Source organism: Mauremys reevesii, linkage group 6 (assembly GCF_016161935.1).
Source record: "Mauremys reevesii isolate NIE-2019 linkage group 6, ASM1616193v1, whole genome shotgun sequence".
Taxonomy (NCBI): Eukaryota; Metazoa; Chordata; order Testudines; family Geoemydidae; genus Mauremys; species Mauremys reevesii.
Genome location: NC_052628.1, coordinates 56,516,299 through 56,541,402, shown reverse-complemented (window position 1 = coordinate 56,541,402; position 25,104 = coordinate 56,516,299). Strand labels below are relative to the sequence as shown.

The 25,104-nt window shown below is 38.6% G+C and overlaps 1 protein-coding gene across 10 annotated transcripts in view; it reads left to right on the top strand.

Moving 5' to 3' along the window:
• FAM172A (family with sequence similarity 172 member A) overlaps positions 1-25,104 on the top strand; it is a 357,166-nt gene that overhangs the window by 22,533 nt on the left and 309,529 nt on the right. For 6 of the 10 annotated variants that reach the window (XM_039545378.1, XM_039545375.1, XM_039545371.1 and 3 more), the window contains exons 2-4: positions 10,096-10,219; positions 14,351-14,452; positions 18,771-18,871. In XM_039545378.1, coding sequence (XP_039401312.1) covers positions 10,114-10,219; positions 14,351-14,452; positions 18,771-18,871 — 309 coding nt within the window. In that variant the 5' untranslated portion in view covers positions 10,096-10,113. Of the gene's footprint in view, positions 1-9,013; positions 9,053-10,093; positions 10,220-10,839; positions 10,947-14,350; positions 14,453-17,760; positions 17,804-18,770; positions 18,872-25,104 lie in introns of those variants that run through there. The other 4 variants (XM_039545372.1, XM_039545376.1, XM_039545374.1 and 1 more) reach the window with 4 other exon arrangements.

Sequence of the window (25,104 nt, the reverse complement as noted above, 5' to 3'; positions counted from 1 at the left end):
TTTGTTGCTTTAACTTCTCTCTAGAAGATCTAAAATTAAAATGACATTTTTAGCTTTTTTTTAATGACATGCATTTGTATTAATGTACAGATTAGTGCAGTGGTTCTCAATCAGGAGTTTGTGTACTCCTGAGGGTACACAGAGGTCTTCCAGGGGGTACGTCAACTCATCGAGATATTTACCTAGTTTTATAACAGGCTACATAAAAAACACTAGTGCAGTTAGTGCAAACTAAAATTTCATACAGACAATGACTTGTTTATACTGCTGTATATACTACACACTGAAATGTAAGTACATTATTTATATTCCAAATGATTTATTTTATAATTATATGGTAAATATGAGAAAGTAAGCGATTTTTTTTCAGTAGTAGTGTGCTGTGACACTTTTTTGTATTTTTAGGTCTGATTTTGTAAGCAAGTAGTTTATAACTGAGGTGAAACTTGGGGGTATGCAAGACAAACCAGACTCCTGGAAGGTATACAGTTGTCTGGAAAGTTTCAGAGCCACTGTTTTAGTGTATAGTACTATTGTACTTATGTAGTTTAGAATATATTTTTAATGGGTTGTGACCAAGAAGCATGGGTTTCATTATAATTGTGTTTGAGTGTGTAAGTTGGTTGGTTGTCTCACCAGCCCAGAAAAGAATCAGTGCCACATCTGAGTTTGGTCTCAGGGTCCTTGCCTCGGTACATAATCTGTTGGTCAGACACAAACCTCAGGAGCTACACAAAAACAATAATTCCATTAACGAAAGTATGCTTCAGTCCCCAGAGACCGTTCCCTTGTGTCTCGGTATTGGAAGGAGGACATATAGTCCCCTGCTGGGTCATGTCACAAGCAGGTAGCCCTTAACCCTTTTCTGGCTATTTCACTGTCATATGTTAATTAATGGGATAAGAGTAAAGTGATAACTAGTGATGTGCAGACATTTAAAAAGTTCTGAGGCTTTGTTCAGTTAAGCCTCCATACCAGCGCATCTGTTTGGCCCTCTGATATTTTCCCTTACCTTCTTTTTCTGAGAAGCCAGTATCACCCTGTCCCTTTTCAAGAGGCAGTTTGAGCCATCCTTTACCTTGCAATATCCCTTTGCAGCTTGTGCAACTAGAGTGTCTCATCCATAGATCATTGAATCAATTGGAGGGGGGGGCGGTCATTATATTGAGTTTGTTTGGGCTTTGCCTTAGGCCCTTGAGCAGCAATATCCCCTCCCATAGGCAGGAAGGGATCCTGATTGCCTTACAAGCATGGACCACCTAAGTTACAGAGTGCTTCTCATTTTGAAAGGAGTGATATGAGTGAGGTCAAGTGGTGGATTTATTAGGTCCTTACACCTATCTGCTCCCATCAACATGGGGGTGAGAGGCATTACAGGAATTCATTCTCCCCCACCCTCCTGTCACCAAACCTACCTATTCCTAAGATCTTGTCTACACTACATGTAGGGTGTGTGTAGCTACAGGCTGTAGTAAAAAAGCAGTCTGTGTCCACACTTGTGCTGCATGTAGCAGTGAAAAGCTCCAGCAGGGGAAAGGCAACAGCTTCTCACTGCTGGAATCTTTTATTGTGGAGGGGAAAGGCTCTGGCAGGGGAAAGCCTTTCCTCACTGCCTTCCTGTCTTTCACTGCCACGGGAAAAGCCCCGGAAGCTGGGAGGACATTATGCTGTTAAACACAGCAGTGTAGATATGGGAGGTACTGCTTGGGCATGTTTTATTTGTCTTCTTCTGTAAACCTCGTTATCTCTAGCTTGCTTCTTGCTTGCTTATATATACACACCTGCCCCTGGAAATTTCCACTGCTTGCATCCGAAGAAGTGGGTATTCACCCACGAAAGCTCATGCTGCAAAACATCTGCTAGTCTATAAGGTGCCACAGGATTCTTTGCTGCTTCTGTAAATATACTTTCTCTCTCCTTTCCCCCTCCTTTTACAGCCTTCTCAATCTCTTTGCCACAGAATAAATACTAGGAGCATTAGAAGTGTGAAAATCTAGAGTCTCCAAAGTTTTGTCTCCTCTCCTCATCAAAGCACAAAGGATCTCAGATGGCTAGAAGAATTTTAAGGGACTTTTCAGTCCTCTTTATCTATTCCCTTCCCTTTCAACTGAGAACTGTTGAGGGGCACAAAGGAATGATGAGCTGCTGAATGCACTGTTGCTTGTACTTCAAATTCTTGTCATATTTCTGGTTGTGATTTTGTTTTTCTTGGTATTGATGACCAAGTTGATTTTTGGATTAGAGTTGACCTCAGTGGACACTAATGGTTTTATAGCACTCAAAGTTTTTTTTCTTTTTTCATTTTTAAACACATATTCTTGTTTACTTAAGAGAAATTTTCTTATGTACCAATCTTGCAATATCGTACAGATTTTATTGAAATCTGTTTGTTTGCTAAATGTTGAAATTTGTGTTGCCCATAATACATTATACACCCCTTTGACTAATCTCACATTATACCACTACAGATCATATTTCTCTACGTTCTGCACATGATATAAACATTTTTCTTATACTAATTTACAAACAGTTTATTTTTGTTATGACCATTATGTGTAGATTTAGGAAGCCAGCTGCTTCAGTAATGGATGCAGTATAAATACATAGATATAGGTAGAACCAGAGAACTCCAAATTATCCCTATTTTGATTGCAGAACTTTTTAGGGCTAATCTCTATTATAGTATAATAAAACAGTAAATTGCTTGCCTTTCTCCTTAAATTACTGTTCCTTATGATCATGCTCTGTAAAGTTTGTATTCTTTACTTTCTACAAATGCTTTACATGTCCATTTTGTCTCCCCTAATCTCTTCCCCCAAGCCCCTGGAAAAATTTTAACTGTTTTTATTAGGCATATTCCATAGGTGACTAGGCCATAGCTTAAAGTAAAATGAATTTCTTGGGCAGCCCCCTTTCTTCAAGGTAAGAAACTGAACCATGGACTCCCAGCCCCTCTGAGACTATGGCTACACTGGCGCAGATCACGCAGGCTAGTAATCTAATGCTTGTCACAAGCATTAAATTTACATTTCTTAAACTTTATCTAGAAGAGGACAGTGATATAAGTATGAAAGCTATAGAGACAAATATGTAAAAGCAACAAAGAATCCTGTGGCACCTTATAGACTAACAGACGTTCTGCAGCATGAGCTTTCGTGGGTGAATACCCACTTCTTCAGATGCGTGGGTATTCACCCACGAAAGCTCATGCTGCAGAACGTCTGTTAGTCTATAAGGTGCCACAGGATTCTTTGTTGCTTTTACAGATCCAGACTAACACGGCTACCCCTCTGATACAGAGACAAATATGTTTCTCTCCATCAATAATCATTACGTTTCTATCTTACCATACTGTTTTGTGGGTTTTTGTTTTCACCTCTTATGATGATGTATTTTGGATGCAGCTTCTGGTAGGCCAAAGGCTTATTATTTTGCAATAAAAATATAATATGTACAGATATGAAAGACAAAGTTTGAAATAAGTCCTAGTTTGGGATAATTTAAATAATACAAATCACTTAAATTGCATGTTTTATTGTGCAGTAAAACTCTGTGGTATCTGTCTTAGACATTTCCATACCATCATCATATCTAAGTGTTGGTTATGGTATAATTGAACTGTGAGGTGTTGTCCATAGCAGACTTCATAGTGGATCCTTTTCTTGCATGCCTGATCTGGTGATGGTCTTGATGGTCACTGTTATTAGGCTAGCTGCATCTGTGTCCTCTTTCTCGGTTCTCTGAGTGCATCCTCTTGGGAGTTAAGCTTCATGCTTTTACCTATTGTGGTATTTTGCAGTTCTCCCACTCTCAAACTGGGACTTGGGCTACAGTTTCCTGTGTATCTACTATCCTTAACCTGCAGGTTCCACTGGAGCACAGGCACCTGCGGTTCTTCCCTTCAGGAGTCTATAGCCAGTGGTGTCCAGTGACCAGAAAGCCTTCTTAAAACCAACATATTATTAAAACAAATAGTAAGAATGGGGGGAGAGAAGGGGGAAAGGAAGCTTGGGGCGTCTGCCCTGTGACAGGGTGGTGGGACTAGGGGCCTCTGCCCTGTGGGGAGGAGGATATCGGGACTTCAGCCTCGCAGGGCGCACCGGCTGGGGCTCGGGGCTTAAGCAGGACCATGGCTTAAGCCCTAAGCCCCGAGCCCTGGCAGGCGCCTCCTGCATGGCTGAAGTCATGAGCCCCGGCAGGCGCTTCCTGTGTGGCTGAAGCCCCAAGCCCCAGCAGGTGTGTGTCGTCTCTCGAACTTGTGAAGATTTTTGTGTGCAGCTCGGACAGTCAGTAAATATGGCCAGCCCTGCTATATGTTGTCTCCTTCAGTTCATTCAGTGTGTCAGCTTGCAAAGAGCAGGTCTGTACTTACGCTGCATTCTAAGGAAGCTATGTGTTTGAGGAATTCTGCTGATTTATGTTGAGTTTTTATGTCAGATAAATTGGATAGAATCATGCTGCTTGAAAATACTTGACTTCTTAAATGTTTCACTTGTAGGAAATTGAAAAGGCTGTAATTAATTATATTAGGAATATTCACACAATATTAGTGAATTTACTTCATTTCGGTTGCTGTAAAATGCAGACCAAAATCATATGCTACTTGCTAAACTTTGTAACAGCCACTCTAACTACATTTATACAGGCAAGAATAATTGAAACTAGAATGAAAACGTTTATTTACTTGTAGTTGGAGTCAAACGGTGGGGTGTCTTGTTTGATTTGAAATCTAGCACTACTGTACATCTCTGCAAGGCCTATGACCCAAATTTCAAGTACCACTCCATAAATGTTAACGTTAAATATGTAGGCATATTCCCTTGTGTACAAAACCTGTGTTTTTTGTGTCCAAATAGCTATTTCTTTGTGGGGACCCCCCCACCCTACCCCCATTTCTGCTGTTGTATTAATGGAAGTCTGGTGAAAACATTGTCCTCTTAGATCTCCATATTGGATAAACTACTAAAACATTTATTAGCAGCAATGAAATCAAAATATATTTCATGTTGAATTATATTCTGTGTTGCTAGGCATTGGGGGTGAAGAGGTGTAGAATATGCATTGGATCCTTTGGGGGAGGAATATCTGTTGGTTCTGCATGGAAAAGCAATGTAGGTATAAATAAATATGAGTCTGCTTCTAAAGTAGCTACCTTATTTTTAAATATTTTTGCAGGTGGAATAGTTACTATTGTTTATTCAGAGGTGTGCTTGTTACATTTCATGACAAAAATGGACATGTAAAGCATTTGTAGAAAGGAGGGATCTAAGTCATGAATCTGTGCAGGAACAGATTTGTTTAAAATCGAATTTAATGCAAAACAATTAGTGAAATTTGTGAATTTATACTTCAAGGAACCAAATAGTTAAAAAATGGTCCAGCCTTATTAGGTATCAGTAGGACTTGAAACTCAATCCTAGAATTCTTGCATTTGCCTATAAGTAACCATTCAGACAGCTTTATAATTTTCCCACTATTCATTTGTGCACCAACAAACTCTAGTTGAATCAACATCTGTTTTTCAAAGAAAGGAAATGTAACCCTCTCTTCTAATTTCCTGCATTTGTCATTTAAACAAATATCAATGAAGGATTCAACAAAATGCTATGTTCAGCCAAAACAATACATAAAATACTGCGTGCTTGTTTTATTCTCATTCTAACACCAAGTCCTCCCTCCAGTGGTTGCGGTTACATTTTTTAAAACTTTTGTCGAAAAGCATTGGCAAATTGTATTTTTTTTCAAAGCAGAGTTCTCTTGTGCTTCTAGGTTGGCAGGTGATCATCTAGGTTTTCTATTCTTTCCTCAATGGCAGGCTCATCACCTAGGGTATGTCTATACTACCCCCTGGATTGGTGGGTAGTGATCGATCTATTGGCAATTGATTTATCATGTCTAGTGTACATGCGATAAAATCAATCCCTGATTGCTCTGCTGTCGACTCCGGAACTCCACCACGCACGCGAGAGGTGGAAGCAGAGTTGACGGGAGCGGCAGCGGTCGTCTCGCTGCCGTCCTCATGGCTAGGTAAATCGACCTAAGATACGCCGACTTCAGCTGCACTATTCGCGTAGCTGAAGTTGCGCATTTTAGGTCGACTCCACCCCCTCCCCCCAGTGTAGACCTAGCCCTAGTAGATGAACCCAGTCTGAACCTGTAGGAGCAAAGTACCCAGAGTCCTGTCTTTCACCTAACTTTTGCATATGGCGCTACCCTTAGTGTTGACTTTACATTGATTTACCTGACTTGTTTTTTAATTTAAAATATTCACTCCATGTTCAAAGATGACAAATTTTATTTGTTTTCCTGACTAGTAACAATTCTTTAGGGACTTATCTACAACCTGTAATTGTGTTAACTAACCTGTGTTAAAATATGATTACAAATTGTTGTGTAGGTGAGGTCTGGGAGAACAAAGAACTAGACATCACAAGCTGCACTGTCTGAAGTAGTTTCTTTAAAATGTGTTGACACATTGATCAGGTGGTTTGGTTTCTACCACTTCTTAGATGTTCATTAAAATGATTTTTTTCCAAATGCCATAATGATATTTACATATAGTGTGGTGTCACCATTGCTTTGCTACAAATGCACATATTAATGAATGACAAGAATTTATATTCAATTAACTCTCGCTTAGTAGTCTGTTTTGCAACACTTGCAAATAACAAGACCAGATTTTCTGACTGTTGATGTAGGCATTTCCTCCTTGACATTATTTTGGTTGGGTAAGATATGTTCCAGGAAAACAAAACAATTCTCTACCTAGTTTTATTATTGTTTAAGCATCTTTTATGAGTGCAGCATTATTTTTATCTAGTAAAAATGTAAGTTTGCTAGAACATGCAGCTTTTGTTAGTTTTGTTTAGTTAATCATGTTGAAATGTGTCAGAATTGGAGAAGTGCAGAATCTGAGTTGGGGTCCTGGAGAAAAGATGAGGTGAGTTGTGGGAGCCTTAAGTTTTAGAGGCACTAGAAGTGTGCTGCCACTGCATGGTAGTAGAGTTTGAGCAGTCTTATGTGTGAGAACAAAGAAGAATGTTCTCTCATAGGTCATACTTGCTTAATGAATTACTGGACCTAATATCAGTTTTTAGAATTCATGTACTCTTTAGCTGACAAATAACAACCTTTGAAATTGTTGCATGTGATTTCCCCCCCCACCCCTTAAACCAGAAGATATAACAAAACATGTTACCTTGATACTACTTTTTCTCTAAGACCATGAGTGCATGATATCCATAGGGTACGTCCACACTACCCGCTGGATCGGCGGGTAGCGATCGATCTATTGGAGATCGCTATATTGCGTATCATCTAGACGCGATAAATCGATCCCCAAACGCGCTCCCGTCAACTCCGGAACTCCACCAGGGCGAGAGGCGGAAGTGGAGTTGCCGGGGGAGCCGCGGCTCTTGTTCCCACGCCGTGAGGACGGGAGGTAAGTCGAAATAAGATTCGTTGACTTCAGCTACGCTATTCCAGTAGCTGAAGTTGTGTATCTTGCATCGACTCCCCTCTTTCCCCACCCCCCAGTGTAGACCAGGCCATAGTATTCTAAATCTGCTAAAACAGAACATATGTCAGCTTTTATGCTATTTAAATAAAATTAACCCCTTAACCTTCCAACATTAGTTTGCTTATTAAATATCCCTGTTAACTAGTTAGTATCACAGTGTCCTACCAAAACTGAAAGGAAATTATCTTGGGGTTCCTACTTTATAGATGTAAGTCTTAGGGAGTTAGGAGTATATCAGGCTTCATCCTATTAGTCTTTGGAGGGAAAATTAGCAAACCTATATTGGAAATTGTTCCAAATTGCTACAAAAATGTGGTTCATGGAAACACAGCCATGATAAGATGTATTGTGGAGAAGGATAAATTAAATGGATGGTGATTGAAATTTGTAACCAAGAATCCAAAAAGCTGAAGAGAAGAGGGGATGGGAGGGGTTCTATGCTCCCACAGTCCTTTATTTAAAAAAATAAAGCGAGTTGCTATATTGGTATTCTCCCTAGTGTCAAATTCATGTGGATGGGAAAAGGTCACAGAGTTGAGTGTTTGAGGTCCTCTACTGAAAATGGAAAAATATAATTATCTTTTGCTGCTAATGATCTCTCATCCTAAATAAATCTAGGAATACTGCGTGACTGGACACTTATTTTTTATAATTTCTAGATACTGAGTAAACAGGGTAAACAAGAAATATTCCTGTGTTCTTTGTTTTGAAATGGTGACTTAGTAAAGATTACACATGACCTGTTATTTATAGTTTTATTAATACATAATGGATTCTCTGGGATTGCAGAAGGCAAGAAGATATGATAATTGCTTTGTGTAGTTCACAGAAAAAAATTGCAGAAAGAGATGTTTTGAATATACCTTAAGCTCTAACCATTTCTTGCAAACCCATATTTAAACAGTAGTGGTTTTCAAGAGCTACGAAATATGTCCAATTCACATCAGTAAAACCCTTCTGCCACTTTATTCTCTGTAACCTAACTCCCATCAGAAAATTAATGCCAAATAAACGATGTCAAGTGCACATATTAATGTATTTTTTCACACAACGCACAGTCAACCTGTGGAACTCCTTGCCAGAGGATGTTGTGAAGGCCAAGACTATAACAGGGTTCAAAAAAGAACTAAATAAGTTCATGGAGGATAGGTTCATCAGTGGCTATTAGCCAGGATGAACAGGGATGGTGTCTGTAGCTTCTGTTTGCCAGAAGCTGGGAATGGATGACTAGGGATAGATCACTTGCTGATTACCTGTTCTATTCATTCCCTCTGAGGCACCTGGCACTGGCCACTGTCAGAAGACAGGATACTAGGCTAGATGGACCTTTGGTCTGAGCCAGTAGGGTCATTCTTATGTTCTAATATATATATCAAATATATCGAACTACTTGTTGGCTGCATTTTTCAATAGTGTTTACCTTTCGTCATGCAGACTTATAATTCTCAATTTTTATTAGGAAAACTAAATTGGGAATTTCTAATCTTGATTTAGGTATACCAGCTGTGCCACAACAAGGAAAACAACTTGGAGGTAAAAATGTAATAGAATAAGTAAGAGAGCAATAGACAGTGTCAAGAGTAACAGCAGTTTGTATTGCCACTGCTTAGGTTACAACTACATTGTGATGAGTGATGTACTAAGCAGCTTTCTAAGTCTGCATGGGGATACTCAGAAAAATTAATCTGATTTAACTAAGTGTGTGAATTTAAAGTGGATTGGTTAAACCACTTTAAACCCCTATGTGAACACTCCTATTCCAAATTACAGTGGCCTTAATTTGGTTTATCTTAATTCACATCGGATTCGGAATTCACTGAAATCCGGCCATTTAAATTATAAGAGCATCTACATCGGGGCTTAGTGCAATTTAACTAATCCACTTTAAATTCACACCATTAGTTAATTTGGATTAATTTTTCTGAGTGTTGTGTCTTAAACTAGGTTGCTGTAATGTAACTAGTCACTGTATGTAAATTTAGCAAAACCTAATCCTATGTGGGTATACTAAGGAAAATAAATTGTAACTGCAGTTTAATGTGGGAATAATCTAATTGGATTGGGGGTTGCTGTTGGTCCTTTATGCTTTTAGTTTATATCTTCCATTTCTTACATTGATCTTCAATAATTACAAACCATATGCAATTTGGAAGAGCAACAGGTTCACACTTCTAACCTATTGAAATGACTGTAACAGAATATCAATTAGATTCTTATGAACTAATCTTTACCATTATCGCTGTGAAATGGAATTCTTCACCAATCATTGCAGGGGGGCTTATGAAGGGACCACACTATTTTTCTTAATTTTTTATGAGGTTGTTATATTTTTAAGTATAATATTGCTGTTAGTGGATTAATAAATGCATTAGTGGTTTCTCAAGGCAAGTGTAAAAATCAACCCTAACTTTATCTTTGTGAATAGTATTTTAAATTTTCTTTCCAGCAGAAAACTCTTGTTTTTTAAATCATTTATATATAATTATATTTTAATGGTATGCATGATAACATGTGATATCTAGTAAGCAGAGATCAATGAACTGGCTAGTTCCTAACTTTGATGATTGATTTTTTAGCTCATCCTGTGAAGATTGATGTCCTTTTCCTTCATCGCTTTAATTTTGTTGACAATTTGGATAAACATGGCACAGCTCCAGCAAGGAGGCCCAGATGAAAAAGAAAAAACTACTGCACTGAAAGGTATAAACTTCTTTGGTTTCTTTTTGTATTTATGTGTATGTGTGTGTATGTATGTGTATGTATAGATATACATTATTTCAGAGACATTTATTTAAAATTAAGGAAAGGGAAATAGAAATAGAATTCCTTTTGTTGTAGCTGTGCTTTAGGGTCCTGGGAATTACTAAAATGTATTAGGCTGGTGGTCCATCTACTGCAGTATCCGGTCTCTAACAGTGTCCAGTATCAGTTGCTTCAGTTGAAGGCACAAGAAAACTGAACTTAGTGGTCAGTAATGGAATAACCTGTTTATAAGTTCATGTTTGCAGAAATTATCCTTTGAGAAGACAATTCATGTAATTTAGGTGTTCTTATTTTTCAAAGCCACTGGGGAGGAATATTATGTCAACTTTATACTACTGATGTTTTATTGCTGAATAACTATTTACAGTATTAAAAACCTCTTTAACTACACAGTGTTAGGAAATATATTTATAAGGCACTAATCCAAGTGAACCAACTGTACAATTATAGACTCGTGTGTATTTCAACAAAACAAATAACAGTAGGAATAGGATCTAAATGGTTTAATGGATAAAATACTTTTTGTTCAGGGCTAATTAACTGTAGTCCTCTTCTAGATAGTATTTTTCGAGTCTGGAAGTACATAGGATAGATTAGTCCCACAACTCATCTGACAAAAAGACTGGATTTCTGGAGATTTGACATAATTTCTGTTGCACTGGAGGTAAGCACACATTGCAAGTTCTTGCATTATACCATTATTATCTACAAAGGAAATAAAAGTACTTTTTGAAACACCAGTGCTAAAATTGGATGTCTACAAATGCATTGACAGAAATTTACCTTTTGTGAAATGATTATTGTAGAATACACACTTCTATTATAAGCCTGTGCTTTTGAGACCTTTCAGTAAAACTGTTCTCTTGCTGTTGCTCAGTATAAAGGTGCATTTTTGAGGAAAGGTTTGGTGAAATTCCATTTTGTCATTTATCAGAGATGATAGTATTTTTGATAGTTTAAAAATTTACAGGTAATTTATTTTCTCCACTCAGAAAACTAAAACTTGTCTTCAGACTTATCATTGACTTAATCTTAATTAAAGCGATGTGTCTTGGAATATTCCAAATGATGAAGTTATCAGTGTTAGAAAGTTGTATATTTCACATGATTTAGTGAATAGATATTAAGTCTTAGACTATCTCCTGCTGGTCATCAAACTTAAACTCTAGTGAACCAACATGGAGATGAGTTCCAGAGTCAAGGCTCTCTGCCTAGAATGATTAACCAGAGCTCCCAAAAGCTCACATCTAAGGACAGTAAACAGTAGTAACTCAGCTTTTCTTAGCTATGTCAAGAGGGTACCTAGGAAGAGAGCAGTCATCTAAGTAGCAAGAACCCAGGCCAAGTCGGGCTTTGTAGATTACTACTTTGAATTGCCCTTGCCACCAGTAGGAAGCTAGTCCTGAATATGGAACAAATGTAATGTGCTCCATGTGACCCACACTGTTAAGAAGTGGGCTGTGCTTTTCTGCACTTACTGAAACATCTGTGTAGTCTTCTTGGAGCTACCATCCAAGCAGAGCAAATTACAGAAGTGTGAGAACTGTCATGGAGTTCAATTCTGAGAGAAATGGACACCCCTTTCTAGTAGGGCTGTCGATAAATCGCAGTTAACTCACGTGATTAACTCAAAAAAATTAATCGCGATTAAAAAACATTAATCACGATTAATCAACTGTTAAACAATAGAATACCAATTGAAATTTATTAAATATTTTTTCATGTTTTTCTGCATTTTTTAATTGATTTCTATCTACACAGAATACAAAGTGTAGTGCTCACTTTATTTTTTTATTACAAATATTTGCACTGTAAAAATAAAACAGTATTTTTCAATTCACCTCATACAAGTACTGTAGAGCAATCTCTTTATTGTGAATCTGTAACCTACAAATGTAGATTTTTTTTGTTACATAACTGCACTCAAAACCAAAACAATGTAAAACTTTAGAGCTTAAAAGTCCACTCAGTCCTACTTCTTGTTCAGCCAATCACTAAGACAAACAAGTTTGCTTATGTTTGTGCCCGCTACTTATTTACAATGTCACCTGAAAATGAGAACAGGCATTTGCATGGCACTTTTATAGCTGGCATTGCAAGGTAGTTACATGCCAGATATGTTAAACGTTCGTATGCACCTTCATGCTTTGGCCACCATTCCAGAGGACACATTTCCATGCTGCTGATGCTCATTTAAAAAAAAAATACGCTAATTAAATTTGTGACTGAACTCCTTAGGAAGAGAATTGTATGTCTCTTGTTCTGTTTTACCTGCATTCTGCCATATATTTCATGTTATAGCAGTCTCGGATGATGATCCAGCACGTTTTTTTTTTAAGAACAGTTTCACAGCAGATTTGACAAAATGCAAAGAGGGTACCAATGTGGGATTTCTAAAAATAGCTATAGCACTCGACTTAAGGGTTAAGAATCTGAAATGTTGTACAAAATCTGAGAGGGACGAGGTATGAAGCATGGTTTCAGAAGTCTTAAAAGAGCAACACTCAGACACGGAAACTATGGAACCCTAACCACCAAAAAAGAAACTCAACCTTCTGCTGCTGGCATCTGACTCAAATGCTGAAAATGAACATGTGTCGGGCCACTTTGCTTTGGATCATTCTCAAGCAGAACCTGCCATCAGCATGGATGCATGTCCTTTGGAATGGTGGTTGAAGCCTGAAAGGATATATGAATCTTTAGCACATCTGGCACATAAATTTCTTGCGATGCCAGCTACAACAGTGTCATGTGAATGTTTTTTCTCACTTTCAGGTGACATGGTAAAAAGGAAGTGGGCAGCATTATCTCCTGCAAATTATAATCAAACTTGTTTGTCTGAGTGATTGGCTGAAGTAGGACTGATCGGCCATGTAGGCTCTAAACTTTTATATTGTTTTATTTTTGAATGCAGTTATTTTTTGTACATAATTCTACATTTGTAAATTTAACTTTCATGGTTGCACTACAGTACTTGTATTAGGTGAATTGAAAAATACTATTTCTTTTGTTTTTTACTAATATTTGTAATACACTTCCTATGCTGCATTGTAATAGAAAATCAATATATTTCAAAATGTAGAAAATATCCAAAAATATTTAAATAAATGGTATTCTATTATTTAACAGTGCAATTTATCACGTGATTAATCGCGATACTTTTTTTCATCGCTTGACAGCCCTCCTTCCTAGCCAAGTACAGTTGGCTCTCTTGGACATTGCTGTCTTGGACACTGCTGCAACCTGGTGCTGTAAAAGCAGAGAAGGATTTTTAAAAAACAAAACAAAAACCATCCTTCTTTGACAAAGGACCTCTTCTCCTTCCTCTCCAACCTTTCCGCAGTATAAGGGGCAGAAAGAACTCATGCCAAATTTTTCAGACACTTTACTTTACTTTTAATCTCCCTCCTCAACTGAGCTTAAAAGAAACTCCCTTGAGACTGTATTACCCAGATCTGGGGTAGAAGAGAGATAGAGATGAATTGTTGGCATGCGGTTTCCAAAAACATTTTGCAGTCTTCTCTAATGGTCTTACAGTTACTCAGGGCTCGTCTTCACTACCAAGGAGATTGACGCTGTTGCAATCAATGCAGCGGGTGTCAATTTAGCGGGTCTAGTGAAGACCCACTAAATCGGTGACAGAGTGCTCTCCGGTCGACTCCAGTACTCCAGCTCCCCGAGAAGAGTAAGGTAGGTCGACCAGAGAGTGTCTCCCATCGATGCAGCACAGTGAAGATACCTGTGTAAGTCGACCTACGCATTGTCAACTCCAGCTATGTTATTCATGTAGCTGGAGTAGCGTAACTTAGGTTGACTTACCTCGGTAGTGAAGATAAGCCCTCAGATACCACAGTCTGTGTAGACAGTCATTGAACCTTGTGGAACCCCACAAGATGTCCTTTGGGAATGGATAAAAAAATGGTCTAACCTTACTCAGTGGGATCTCTCAGAAAGAGAGGACTAGACATAATTAATTATACCCACCCTATCAAAGCATTAAATAAAACTTTTTTGTCAATATGCTTGTTAAAATAAGCCAGGCATACAATGCTGTGTTTTTCTTTTTAGATTTATTGTCTAGAATAGACTTGGATGAACTGATGAAAAAAGATGAGCCACCACTTGAGTTTCCCGATTCACTTGAAGGATTTGAGTATGCCTTTAATGAAAGTAAGTAGAATGTACTTTGTGAAGATTCTACTTAGAAATTGTATAATATTAATAGATTATTAGAAAATGGATTATACCTTGTAAAGCCTTGCTAGAATTTCATAGTTTTCTGTTACGAAATAAAGTTTTATCCTTAAATATAACTATTGCGCTGTCTGGAGTGGCTCATGACCATGAGTGCCTACCTCAGAGCAGACTGTCAGAAATAGGGCAAACATCTCAAACTGGTGGTGTGTTCTATAATTAGATTTTACCAAGACAGTAACAAATATGAACTCCTGGATCACTATAACAGTCTTACCATGGAATCACAGATAGACAGAGTCTTAGGGGACTGTCTTGTCACCGGGACAAACCAGACTTAGTGATAAATAGTCACTTACACCAAAAAACACACCACATTCAGGTTGCTTCCAGTCCCAGGAGACCAGTCACTTATCACAGATCAGTTGGTACCCTAGATCTTGTACCAAAGCCAACACTTGTAGCCAATCCTGTAATAAACTACGTGACATTAACTAGGAAAAAGAAATTAGAGAGTTATTTACAAGTTAAAGCAAGCAAACATATACACGCAAGTGAGTTACCATCTAAATCCTAAGAGTGACATAGTTGTTGTGATCAAAGCGTCTTTCAGGGGAGACTCAGGAGGCAACCCCTGGGGATCTCTGGCTTCAGTTTAGAATCTCTGGCCCTTCTGAGTTCAAACAGCCAAAAAGATGTTCTTCATGTCAGGGATTTTTATTTATTTCCCCCAGAGCTCAAGATGATCGGACAAGTTCACATGCACGTCGCTCTTCATGCGTGTGGGGGGAACAATAAACAAAGTCATTTCCGCAATGAGTCCACAATGGTTCTTCTGGTATCTATGGGCCTTATTCTGTTGGGTGGGAGATAACACCTCCTGTGGCAAACTAGTATTTCACACTTGGTAATAGGTTTCAGAGTGGTAGCTGTGTTAGTCTGTATCAGCAAAAAGAACGAGGAGTACTTGTGGCACCTTAGAGACTAACAAATTTATTCGAGCATAAGCTTTCACGGGCTAAAGCCCACTTCATCAGATGCATGCAGTGGAAAATACAGTAGGAAGGTAGATGTGTGCGTGTGTGTGTACACACACACACAACATTTAAAAAATGGGTGTTGCCATACCAACTCTGAGACTAATCGATTAAGGTGGGCTATTATCAGCAGGAGGAAAAAAAAACTTTTGTAGTGATAGTCAGGATGTTTCTCTCCTGACTGTTCGGGTTTACCATTTCAGAGCAAACACTTTTACAGTTAGACCATAACATTTAAATATTACCTTATAACATGGGATATAGATATTATAAGTGAGATTAATGCATGCAGCAACATACAAGCAAAACCAACATACAGGTGACCTGATCTGGTTTCCAGCTATGATGTTGTCAGTTCTTAGTTAATGCCTGCAGCCTGGGCAAGAGCTTGCATCTAGCCTACCAGTGTCACAATAATGCTCTTAGAAATCTAGCTAAGTAATTTCAAATTTTGTAGAATAGTCAAACAGTCCTTGGTCCAACACGCTGTTCCATCATTTAGATTTGTACAATATATACGTAAATAGATTGTTCCAACTTCCTTTCTTTCATTATGAATATTTGATACAAAAATTTCTAAAGCGATTTATTTTTAACATTTAAAATTAAATTGATGTCCCTACCAATAGTGATATTTTACTTACAGACTCAATTCACTCATTGATGGAGACAACTACTACTGTATTATTAATAATTTAGATAGCAATTTATGCATTTGAGTTAAACTTGAAAATTCCATGTCTGCTGGTGGGAAAATAGTTCTTCAGAAGGGCATTCTCTGGGAAAACAGGATAAATCTCTGAATTAGCAATGGGATGCTGTCTTTTACTATAGGTCACAAGTTTGAATCCAGGCTACGTTAGTAGAGACCACAAGTTACCACCATCTATTTGGTGATGTATGTTAAATAAGTTGATGGTTTTTATAATTGGCTAATATCTACATTATAAAATCCATCATCACAGTTGGTACCCATATTATCAATCTCAGATGAGAAATGAAGGGTTGAATAGGCATGGAGGCTAAAAAAAATATCAGATTCCCAGAAGGGGTCCCTACAAAATTGTTTGAAACCCGTAGTAGGGCAGACTGGGAAGTTTACACTCCTATTGCCATGCAGTGCCTTTTCTGTGAATAGAGAACTTTAGTTTCTAATGCTGTCTTTTTTTACACCTTCCACGTTTAAGGAGAAAAAAAAAGCTTTCCTTTAAATGATAGTCATTTATGCAACACTTAGCTTTTTAATATCCTGATGGCTTTCAAAGGAAGGTACTTAGAGACTAAAAGTGTCATGAAAGTGATGCTCATTCTTTGATTGGAGGGGTTAACTCTGTCACTTTTCAGTTTTTTTTTTTTAAGATACGTACAGCCTCTACTATTGTCTGTCTGCTCTACTGACTTCAGAGTTAATGGTGCACATGTGGTTTCTAAAAGGAGAGGGGCTGAAATCTGGATGGGGGGGATGATGGTTTAGAATTATATTATTAAAAGTTCCATCACTAATGTAATAGCCTGAGTGACTTCCGTAGGGAGTAACAAACCCTATAGCATATGCTTCTAGTTAGGGTATTGCCAAAGAGGGATATGTTTTGCTCTGATATTTATAATTTATATGTACTATAGTGCATTTTTATGTCATAATCTGTATGTTTTTATTTGTGAAGGAGAAGTAAGTAAGCGGTTTTATTTTCTGCTTTGTAGAATTTGAGAAGATGAGGGTTCCAAACATTTTAGGAATACTTGAAAATAAACTACAGTTCTTACTAGATATTTGCTATTATTCCTTAGGAAGATCAGAACTTCATCGGTAACCTGCTTTAAAACAAGCTATACTAAATAGTAACTAGCTAAGAAGCAACAACTGAGCCTAGAAATTTAAAAAATGTAGAAGTCTTAGAGAATGGTGATGATTCCATGGAGAGAGGGATATTGGGACCTGAGATATTGGATATGAACTTGGGAAGGAACATTTCCCTGGAGGTTAGTAATTGGAAAAATATAGTGAAACTAAGGTAATGGCAGAGCTGAGAAAGTCAAATCTCTTCTATTATTAAATGGGCAGGTTTAGAAGCAGGTTTATAAACACTGAAGACAACAGAAAGCTCTCAAATATTTTGTTTGCCACTTCAGGAGTTTTCAGAACTAATCTTCTTTTAAATAAAGAATTCTGTGCATGAAAATGTTATCAAAGCTTATAATTCACAAGGAGATATCAGCTGAGTTAATGTCTTTGTCTTCATGTTGCAGAGGAGGAAAAAGTCTGCTAATAAACCATGCTTCTATCCTTCAGGTAGTTCAACATTTTAGGATAATATGCTTAGATATGGTTGTTTTTAGTCATTTCTCTCGTTAAATACAACTTTGTACCACCCTTTGTTGGGGCCATAACATTTTATGTTTTTTATTTTGGCTAATAAGTTGAAATATAACTGGTAAAATATCTGATATTTTACTTCTCCCTACCCCAGTCTTTGTGGGATGCCTTTTTATTCCTCAGTCATCTCCATCTAATCCCTTCCTTCATCTGTAGCTGAATGTGCTACTGTTCTTCAGCTATGAAACTAAGAGACTGTAATGTTGCTCTACAAAAAAAATTGCTGTGGTGTGCACATTCTTCTTCGACATGCTGCTCATTTTTCTACTATTAGCTCAAGGTGCAAGAGTTCCAAGGTGTGTCCTGAACTAAAGTCCCCCCGCTTCATTCCATCGGGGTGCTAAGGCATTTGACTTGTAACTGAAACTGTTTTAGAGATTAAGAGCTTAATTTTCAAAAATTATTTTCCTTTTTGCATTGCAATGTGCCACTCACGCTTTTTGCATGTGCAATTTAATTGAGTACAAATAATTAATAGTTGGTATATAATTACCTGGTTGGTTAGCTAACAATCTGATTTGTACCATTCAGCTGCTAATTCTTCATTTGGGGGCATACTTTTAGGGACACAAATATTAGCTATATAACAAGTTGCCAGGCTGAAATTTGGGCTTAAAGCTCAATATGTCACCGTTCGTGCTTCACTTGATTCAGAGGTGAATGTGAACTAGAAGTGAATGTGATGGTGGTCTTGCTGCGGTCCATTTGGTTTAAGTGCCCTACATTGTAATTGAGGAGGGAGAAAGAATAATGTGGTATATGAATGAAAGCGGTTCTGCTTTCAGATGGACATTGTCTTTTGCTTTCAACAGTGAATTGTTACCTCTGCTTTTAAAACTCTTAAAATGTATATTTAAATCTAATATTATTGTTTCTTTTATAGAGGGGCAATTAAGGCATATAAAAACTGGGGAGCCATTTGTTTTTAACTACCGTGAAGATTTGCATAGATGGAACCAAAAACGCTACGAAGCTCTTGGAGAGGTATATGGTGTGTGTGTGTGTGTGTGTGTGTGTGTGTGTGTGTGTGTGTGTACACACTATGTGTGCTGTAGCTTTCTTCTGTGTATTAAAATATAGGTAGAAATGTAATTGCTACTTATTCTTTAAAAAATGTTCTGCATTTTAATGCTCTAACAGTAATTTAAATTATTTACTGTATAATTTATAGTGTTGCAGTTTAAGTCCTGGACTACATCTTTTGACCCTCTTTTGTGTTTAAAGTAGAATATAGTTTGGATGGTACAAACAGAAAAGAGACAAGGTGGGTGAAAGTCTTTCTTTCACCAACAGAAGTTGGCCCAATAAAAGATATTATGTCAGCCACCTTGTGTCTCTAATATCTGGGACCAACGCTGCTACAACAACACTGCAAACAAACAGAAAAGAGTATTTTTTATATCTCATGATAGCTTTTTAAAAAAAAATACATAATTTCTCTAACTTTCCTCTCCACCAGCCAAAGCATAGGTACTAAATTCTTGTGACATCATGTTCCATATGGAAGGGACATATTAGCTGAATCTGCTGATTTCTCTTCTTGTCTTCAGCTGGTAGAGAGAGCGATCAGGCTTGCTAAAATAAATGTTTGGATTTGACCATTTTTGTTTTGGCAAATGTTTTTTCCAAAACTTTTACTTTGTCAGGATAGTTTGGAATAGGATGCTTCAATGTTATTTTCTTTCCCTTTGCTTACTGAAGTATTCTATAGAGATGTGGTTAATTTGCTCTGGAATGTATAATACCTCTTTCAGTTGTGCAAGAAAGTGGCCTTCCAGTTTGTGTGTCCTACTTCTTATGCATGGGAAGCTGTAGCATTGAGTTGACATGAAAGTATACTTCTGGCCACAGGGGCTGTAAGAACATGCATGTCTGGGTCTGTACTGCTCTGCCCTGATTGTTCCTGCTCAATAGCAGAGAGCAGTTTGAGCACAGTCACCTGTCAGTACGTTGGTCCTGCTGTAGTCAGTGGCTTTTGGAGACCTTTCCTGAAAAGGAATTCTTTGATGCACAAATTGGTACTGCTTTCTCAGAGACTTTCTCTTGTTGTCCATCCTTGAGAGGGACCATGGCACTACCAACAAAAAACCTGCGATCAACCTTTGCCTCTGCTCCTCATTCATTGGCCATTTTGCCTGACTGTGGGATCAGGCCCATTTTTTGAAATGCTTTGGTCTTCATTTCCTCTTTCTGTAAACTTAACTCAAATTACTGAGGGATGTATTTGATTGTGAACATATTTAGAAAACATTTTGTCTTTTTGAAATTTCCTTTCTGTTCATGTGTAACCACATTAAAATATTAAACACAACAGCCCACAACCAACTGTGCCAAAATAAATAGTGTAAATTATCTTGAACTGGTTTCTGTGACTGCATAATGAGAAATGTACTTAAATGTATCAGTTTTTTTTAATTCTCTGCTGCTTGTGATGGTGCCAAGGGTATATTTATTAAGATTGAACATATATATAATTATAGGATGTTTTCTAATTATAACAGGATTTTTGTATATTCTGAGAAATTCTGTAGCTATTGACTAAGCGGGCTCAAGCAAAGGGTAGAGAGCACTAGTCACAGAAGTGATTGTCTGCTCCTGTACCCGATTGATTGGATAGCATAGACAATACTCCACTTCCTCTGACTGAGCCATGGTAGAATGAATGAAGTGTGATCTGAGGAGCTAAATACAGTCAAAGTAGAGATTGCTGGGTGTAGCAGTTGGGACAAGTCTAGACTATGTGCAGAAAGGAAGGATGCCCTTTCTATAGAAACTGAGGAATGGAGAGGAAGGGGAAGAGGATACAGGAATTAAAAAGGATATGTATGCACTCACACACACCCCTCAAATATACATAGTATTTGTTTTATGTAACATAAATAGTGCACCATCATGCAAGAAAAAACACCTAATTTATATGGCAGAGAAATGTAAATTACAGAAAACCTATATCAGAAAATTTCTGTGGGATTACCTAAATAATATGTATTAAAAATTTGGTTACACTACCACCTCCCTTTACTGAGATAGCATAAAAGAGTGGTGGAATATTTTTCTGAATTTAGTTAATATGTCAAGAATATGCCATGGGTCTACAAAGAATGTAGAATTTTTCATCATGATATAGAAGAATGTTCATCACTTATGAATAGCATAGCCTTGAGTGGAAAACATAATCAATCCTTTTGAAGTGTTAAAATCATCCTTGTATTACATAATCATGTGATACAATTCCGTATTTTTAAAATTCTGTCTTGATTTTAATTTTGCATTCTAGTACAGTGCTTCTCAAAGTCGGTCTGCCGCTTGTTCAGGGAAAGCCCCTGGTGGTCCGGGCCGGTTTGTTTACCTGCCGTGTCCAAAGGCCATCAGCTTTTCAACCAGTTATGAACTGCAAGAAAATGCCAACCATACTGGTTATCCACGCTTAAATAAAATATTCATTTAAAAAAAAATCTATGTTAAAAATAACACTATTGGTTGCAAAGTCAAGCACTTAAATTTTAGGAAATGCCAGAATCATTCACATTATTTTCCCTGGCCAATTACTATTCATTTTCTTTCATAGTGGCAGTTCATTGTCGTCATAAATTACTATGACTAGACATTGGTCTAGGGAAAGAGCATGTGAATGACACGCAACTGTCTGAATTAGCTGGGGGTTCGTACAAGCTTGGTATTGAGTGAGGAAAAGACAGGCAGGACCAGGGTAACACTGAAAAGCCAAGTGCTGCGTTTATTTAGGGGATAATTACAACTTGGGCTGGGGGAGTAGGCAACTTAGGCTGGGATGGTATCAAAAGTACAAACACAACCCAAAACACAGTAATAATACACTTTATACTGCTCACCACACCACACCAAATAGGCAGACACACCAATCACACAAGATGGGAATCGGGTTCGTCAGAGCAATGTCCGGTGCAACACAGAGAAAGAGACCCACGGGCCACTGCCTCAGCCACCCTTGCGTTCACACAGAGGGTAAACCCAGAGTGTGGTGTGGCTGCAGCTGGGCAGATTCCACTCACTCAGACCGCGGGGACAGGGACCCCTTGGTCAGCTAATCTCCAGGTGGAAACAGCTCCCAGATTCATTCACTCCGGACAAAGACAGAGCAGTGATTCAAACACATAAAACAGTTTGCAATTAACAATTCAATAACAAGTAGAACAATTATACAAGCTAGCTAAGCAATTGTGCAATTCTGAGCTCACTAATACAATCCTGATATCCTGAGTAGATATTTGGTACCAAGTTAGGGAGGGGAACAAATAAGAGACTAGATAAGCTAACTGTCAGATATCAAAAAGCAAATACCGCACTCCAGGCGCAGCTGACCAGCAGAACAGACACCAGAAGCATGACGAGCTGACAGGGATCGGGTCCAAACGACAACGAATCCAAACAATACGACACGAGTGCACTTTACCGGGAGGAGACCCTGGCCGAACGAGTGATCAGGTCCTTCAGCTAACACGCGGATGCTCCACACAAATTTCGGGGGGGAACCTAGTTTTATAGACAGGTCTCACTCCCTCGTGTCAGTATCTGATTGGCTCCCTGGTCCCTCCTCCCTTCAGGTTTCGAGCTGTTGCCACCCCACGTCGGAAGGCTTTGCACACGGCACACTGCAGTTGACGAGTAAACAAACCTGACCCTTAGATGACTGGGTCCAAAAAGAGCGGGAAAGTGAGTCGCTGGGCAGAATTAAGTCTCTGTATACAGTACTCTGGAGTTGCTGGGCAGAACTAGCCTGACCTCCAGACGACCGACCCAAAAAAACAGGTTGCCGGGCAGAATCAGGCCTTCATACACAGAACTAGCCTGACCTTTAGATGGCCCAGCAACAGAAAAAGAACAAAAACACAGGAGAGCACATCTGACTTGGTTGTGGATTCCACCTACTACAGCAGTTTTTTACCAGAGTTTTTGCCCTCTCATATACAACAAGAATCTGGTCCAAAATGGAGGCTGCCTTGTCCTTTTAGCAGGACAAGATGGCCGTGGACCGACAATTGGCCATACAGAGCCATAACTATGAATCGGATTGCGACAGTAACCTGGAAGTTAATGCACTCACGTAGGACCCAAGTTGAAAACTCTACTTCACTGACTATTTTATTATTTATAAAATTTTGAACAGTTTCAACAAGAACGATATTGAGGGGGTTCATGCACAGCCTCTGGCATGTAAGCAGCTCCCAGCTACTTGCAAGCGAATGACACTAGCCAATATCTCCGGTCCCAGAAACAACTCTAGGAACCTCCATCTTGCAGTATCCGGTTATGCCCACTGGGCACTGCAAGCTTATATGAGTTCAATTTAACAAAGAAATTGATATGTACCAGGCTTGTTCTCCCAAGGGGAGTTTCTGACGCACTGCAAACCAAACAAATCTATCTTTATAGTTAATAAATCTAAGTGATAAGTCAAAGCATAACAAGTCAGATTTGGTCAAATGAAATAAAAGCAAAAAGCATTCTAAGCTGATCTTAACACTTTCAGTGTTCTTACAAACTTAGATACTTCTCACCACAGGCTGGCTGCTCTTCAGCCAGGCTCTCCCCTTTGATCAGTGGTTCAGTCGCGTGGTGGTGGTGGTGGTGTCTGTAGATGTAAGTGGAAGAGAGAGAGCATGGCAAAATGTCTCTCCCTTTTATCATGTCCTTTCTTTCCTCTTGGCTTTGCCACCCCCCCTTTCAGAGTCAGGTGAGCATTACCTCATCCCAGTCCCAGAAGGGGGTGACTCCCTCGAGGGTCTAACAGATTATTTTGTTGCTGCCTAAGCCAGTGTCCATTGTTCCTGTGAGGCTGGGCTTGGTTTGTCCCATCCATGCCCTGACTAGGTGTGAACTGCATCCCTGTTCAGGGGAGAGTTTTTTTGCATGGGCTTGCTTTAAGCCATGAGGATACCTTTTCAGCCTCATAACTATATACATGAAATTATAACCTATAACATTACTGTAATGATTACTATAACATCACTATAACAACCATGCTCAGTGCATTATGAGCCTTCTGAAGACACCCAGCATGACAAATTGGCACTGGATACTGCACAATCATTTTATAAAGCTGAACATGGGGGTTGTGGGTGTTCCTCTGAGGTAGAGAGCGTCACACTAGGACACTCTCCAGCAATGTGGAAGACCTATGTTCAGATCCCTTCCGCACATCAGGCAGATGGGGGAATTGAAACCACATCTTCCACATTCCAGCTGAGTGTCCTAACCACTGGGCTGAAAGTTACAAGGAAGGGGCAGTGGGGTCAGCACCATTCCCACCTCCTCTTCCTCTGGCCATTTTGTGAGTGGAATCTCAGTCCTGGGGAGGGGGGGAAATGGGGCCAAAACTACTCTCTGAATTTGTGTCAAAATCATGATTGGTTTTGTAGGACTGAAAAATGGATTTTCAGCAAATAAACTATTGTAGGGAAAATCCTGTTCAGCCCCTGGAGCCCAAGGATGAGCATGCTCTGTGGATGGAGCATATGCAGGTCAGGTGGCAGAGTTTGTGAGGGGATGGAGATTGTTCAGTGCAAAGAATTAAGTTGCCAAGCTCTAACAAGTCTCTGCTTAATATATGTGAATTGCATTTTTTTTTCTCTGAGAGCTCAAAACTTAGCCAAATGTGGGTGAATTTTCACAGAGACAGTAAAAGCGCATCACTGACACAAAAGAAGTCCTTTGCCAAATTTCAAGTCCCGGCCTAAGACGTGGTGATGCTAGAGTTTCTCAATGAGACAGTTTTTTTTCTGAAAATTTTTAACATGTGCACAACAATGTGTTTTTTCCTAACCTCATTTTTAGATGTGACTGAACTGTTTTAGTTGAAATATAAATTCATTCTAAGGCAGACACGTGACGTGGCTAATTTCATCCCAAATGGCAAAAGTTTGGCAAAAGTACACGTAACTGAAAATGGAGTGTTATAATGGAAAATGGAGGACGACCTTAACTATCGGCTGTATTCCCTGCGCCACCCCAATAATACATTTCTTTGCTATTGGATTCCTTTTTTCTTCCTCTTTTCTGCCCCTGAAATCAAAAGGCTTGCTTTCAAACAAAGGGCTTAAATAATAGATAGGGAGTGAGAGATACAGAAGGGAAAAATCCCTCTAAATAATCAGCAGGTGTTTTAACTTTTAATAGTCTGTTTACCGTGAACTTTGTTTTTTGGTGAGTAAAGAAGGTGGAGAGACAATTAGTCATTT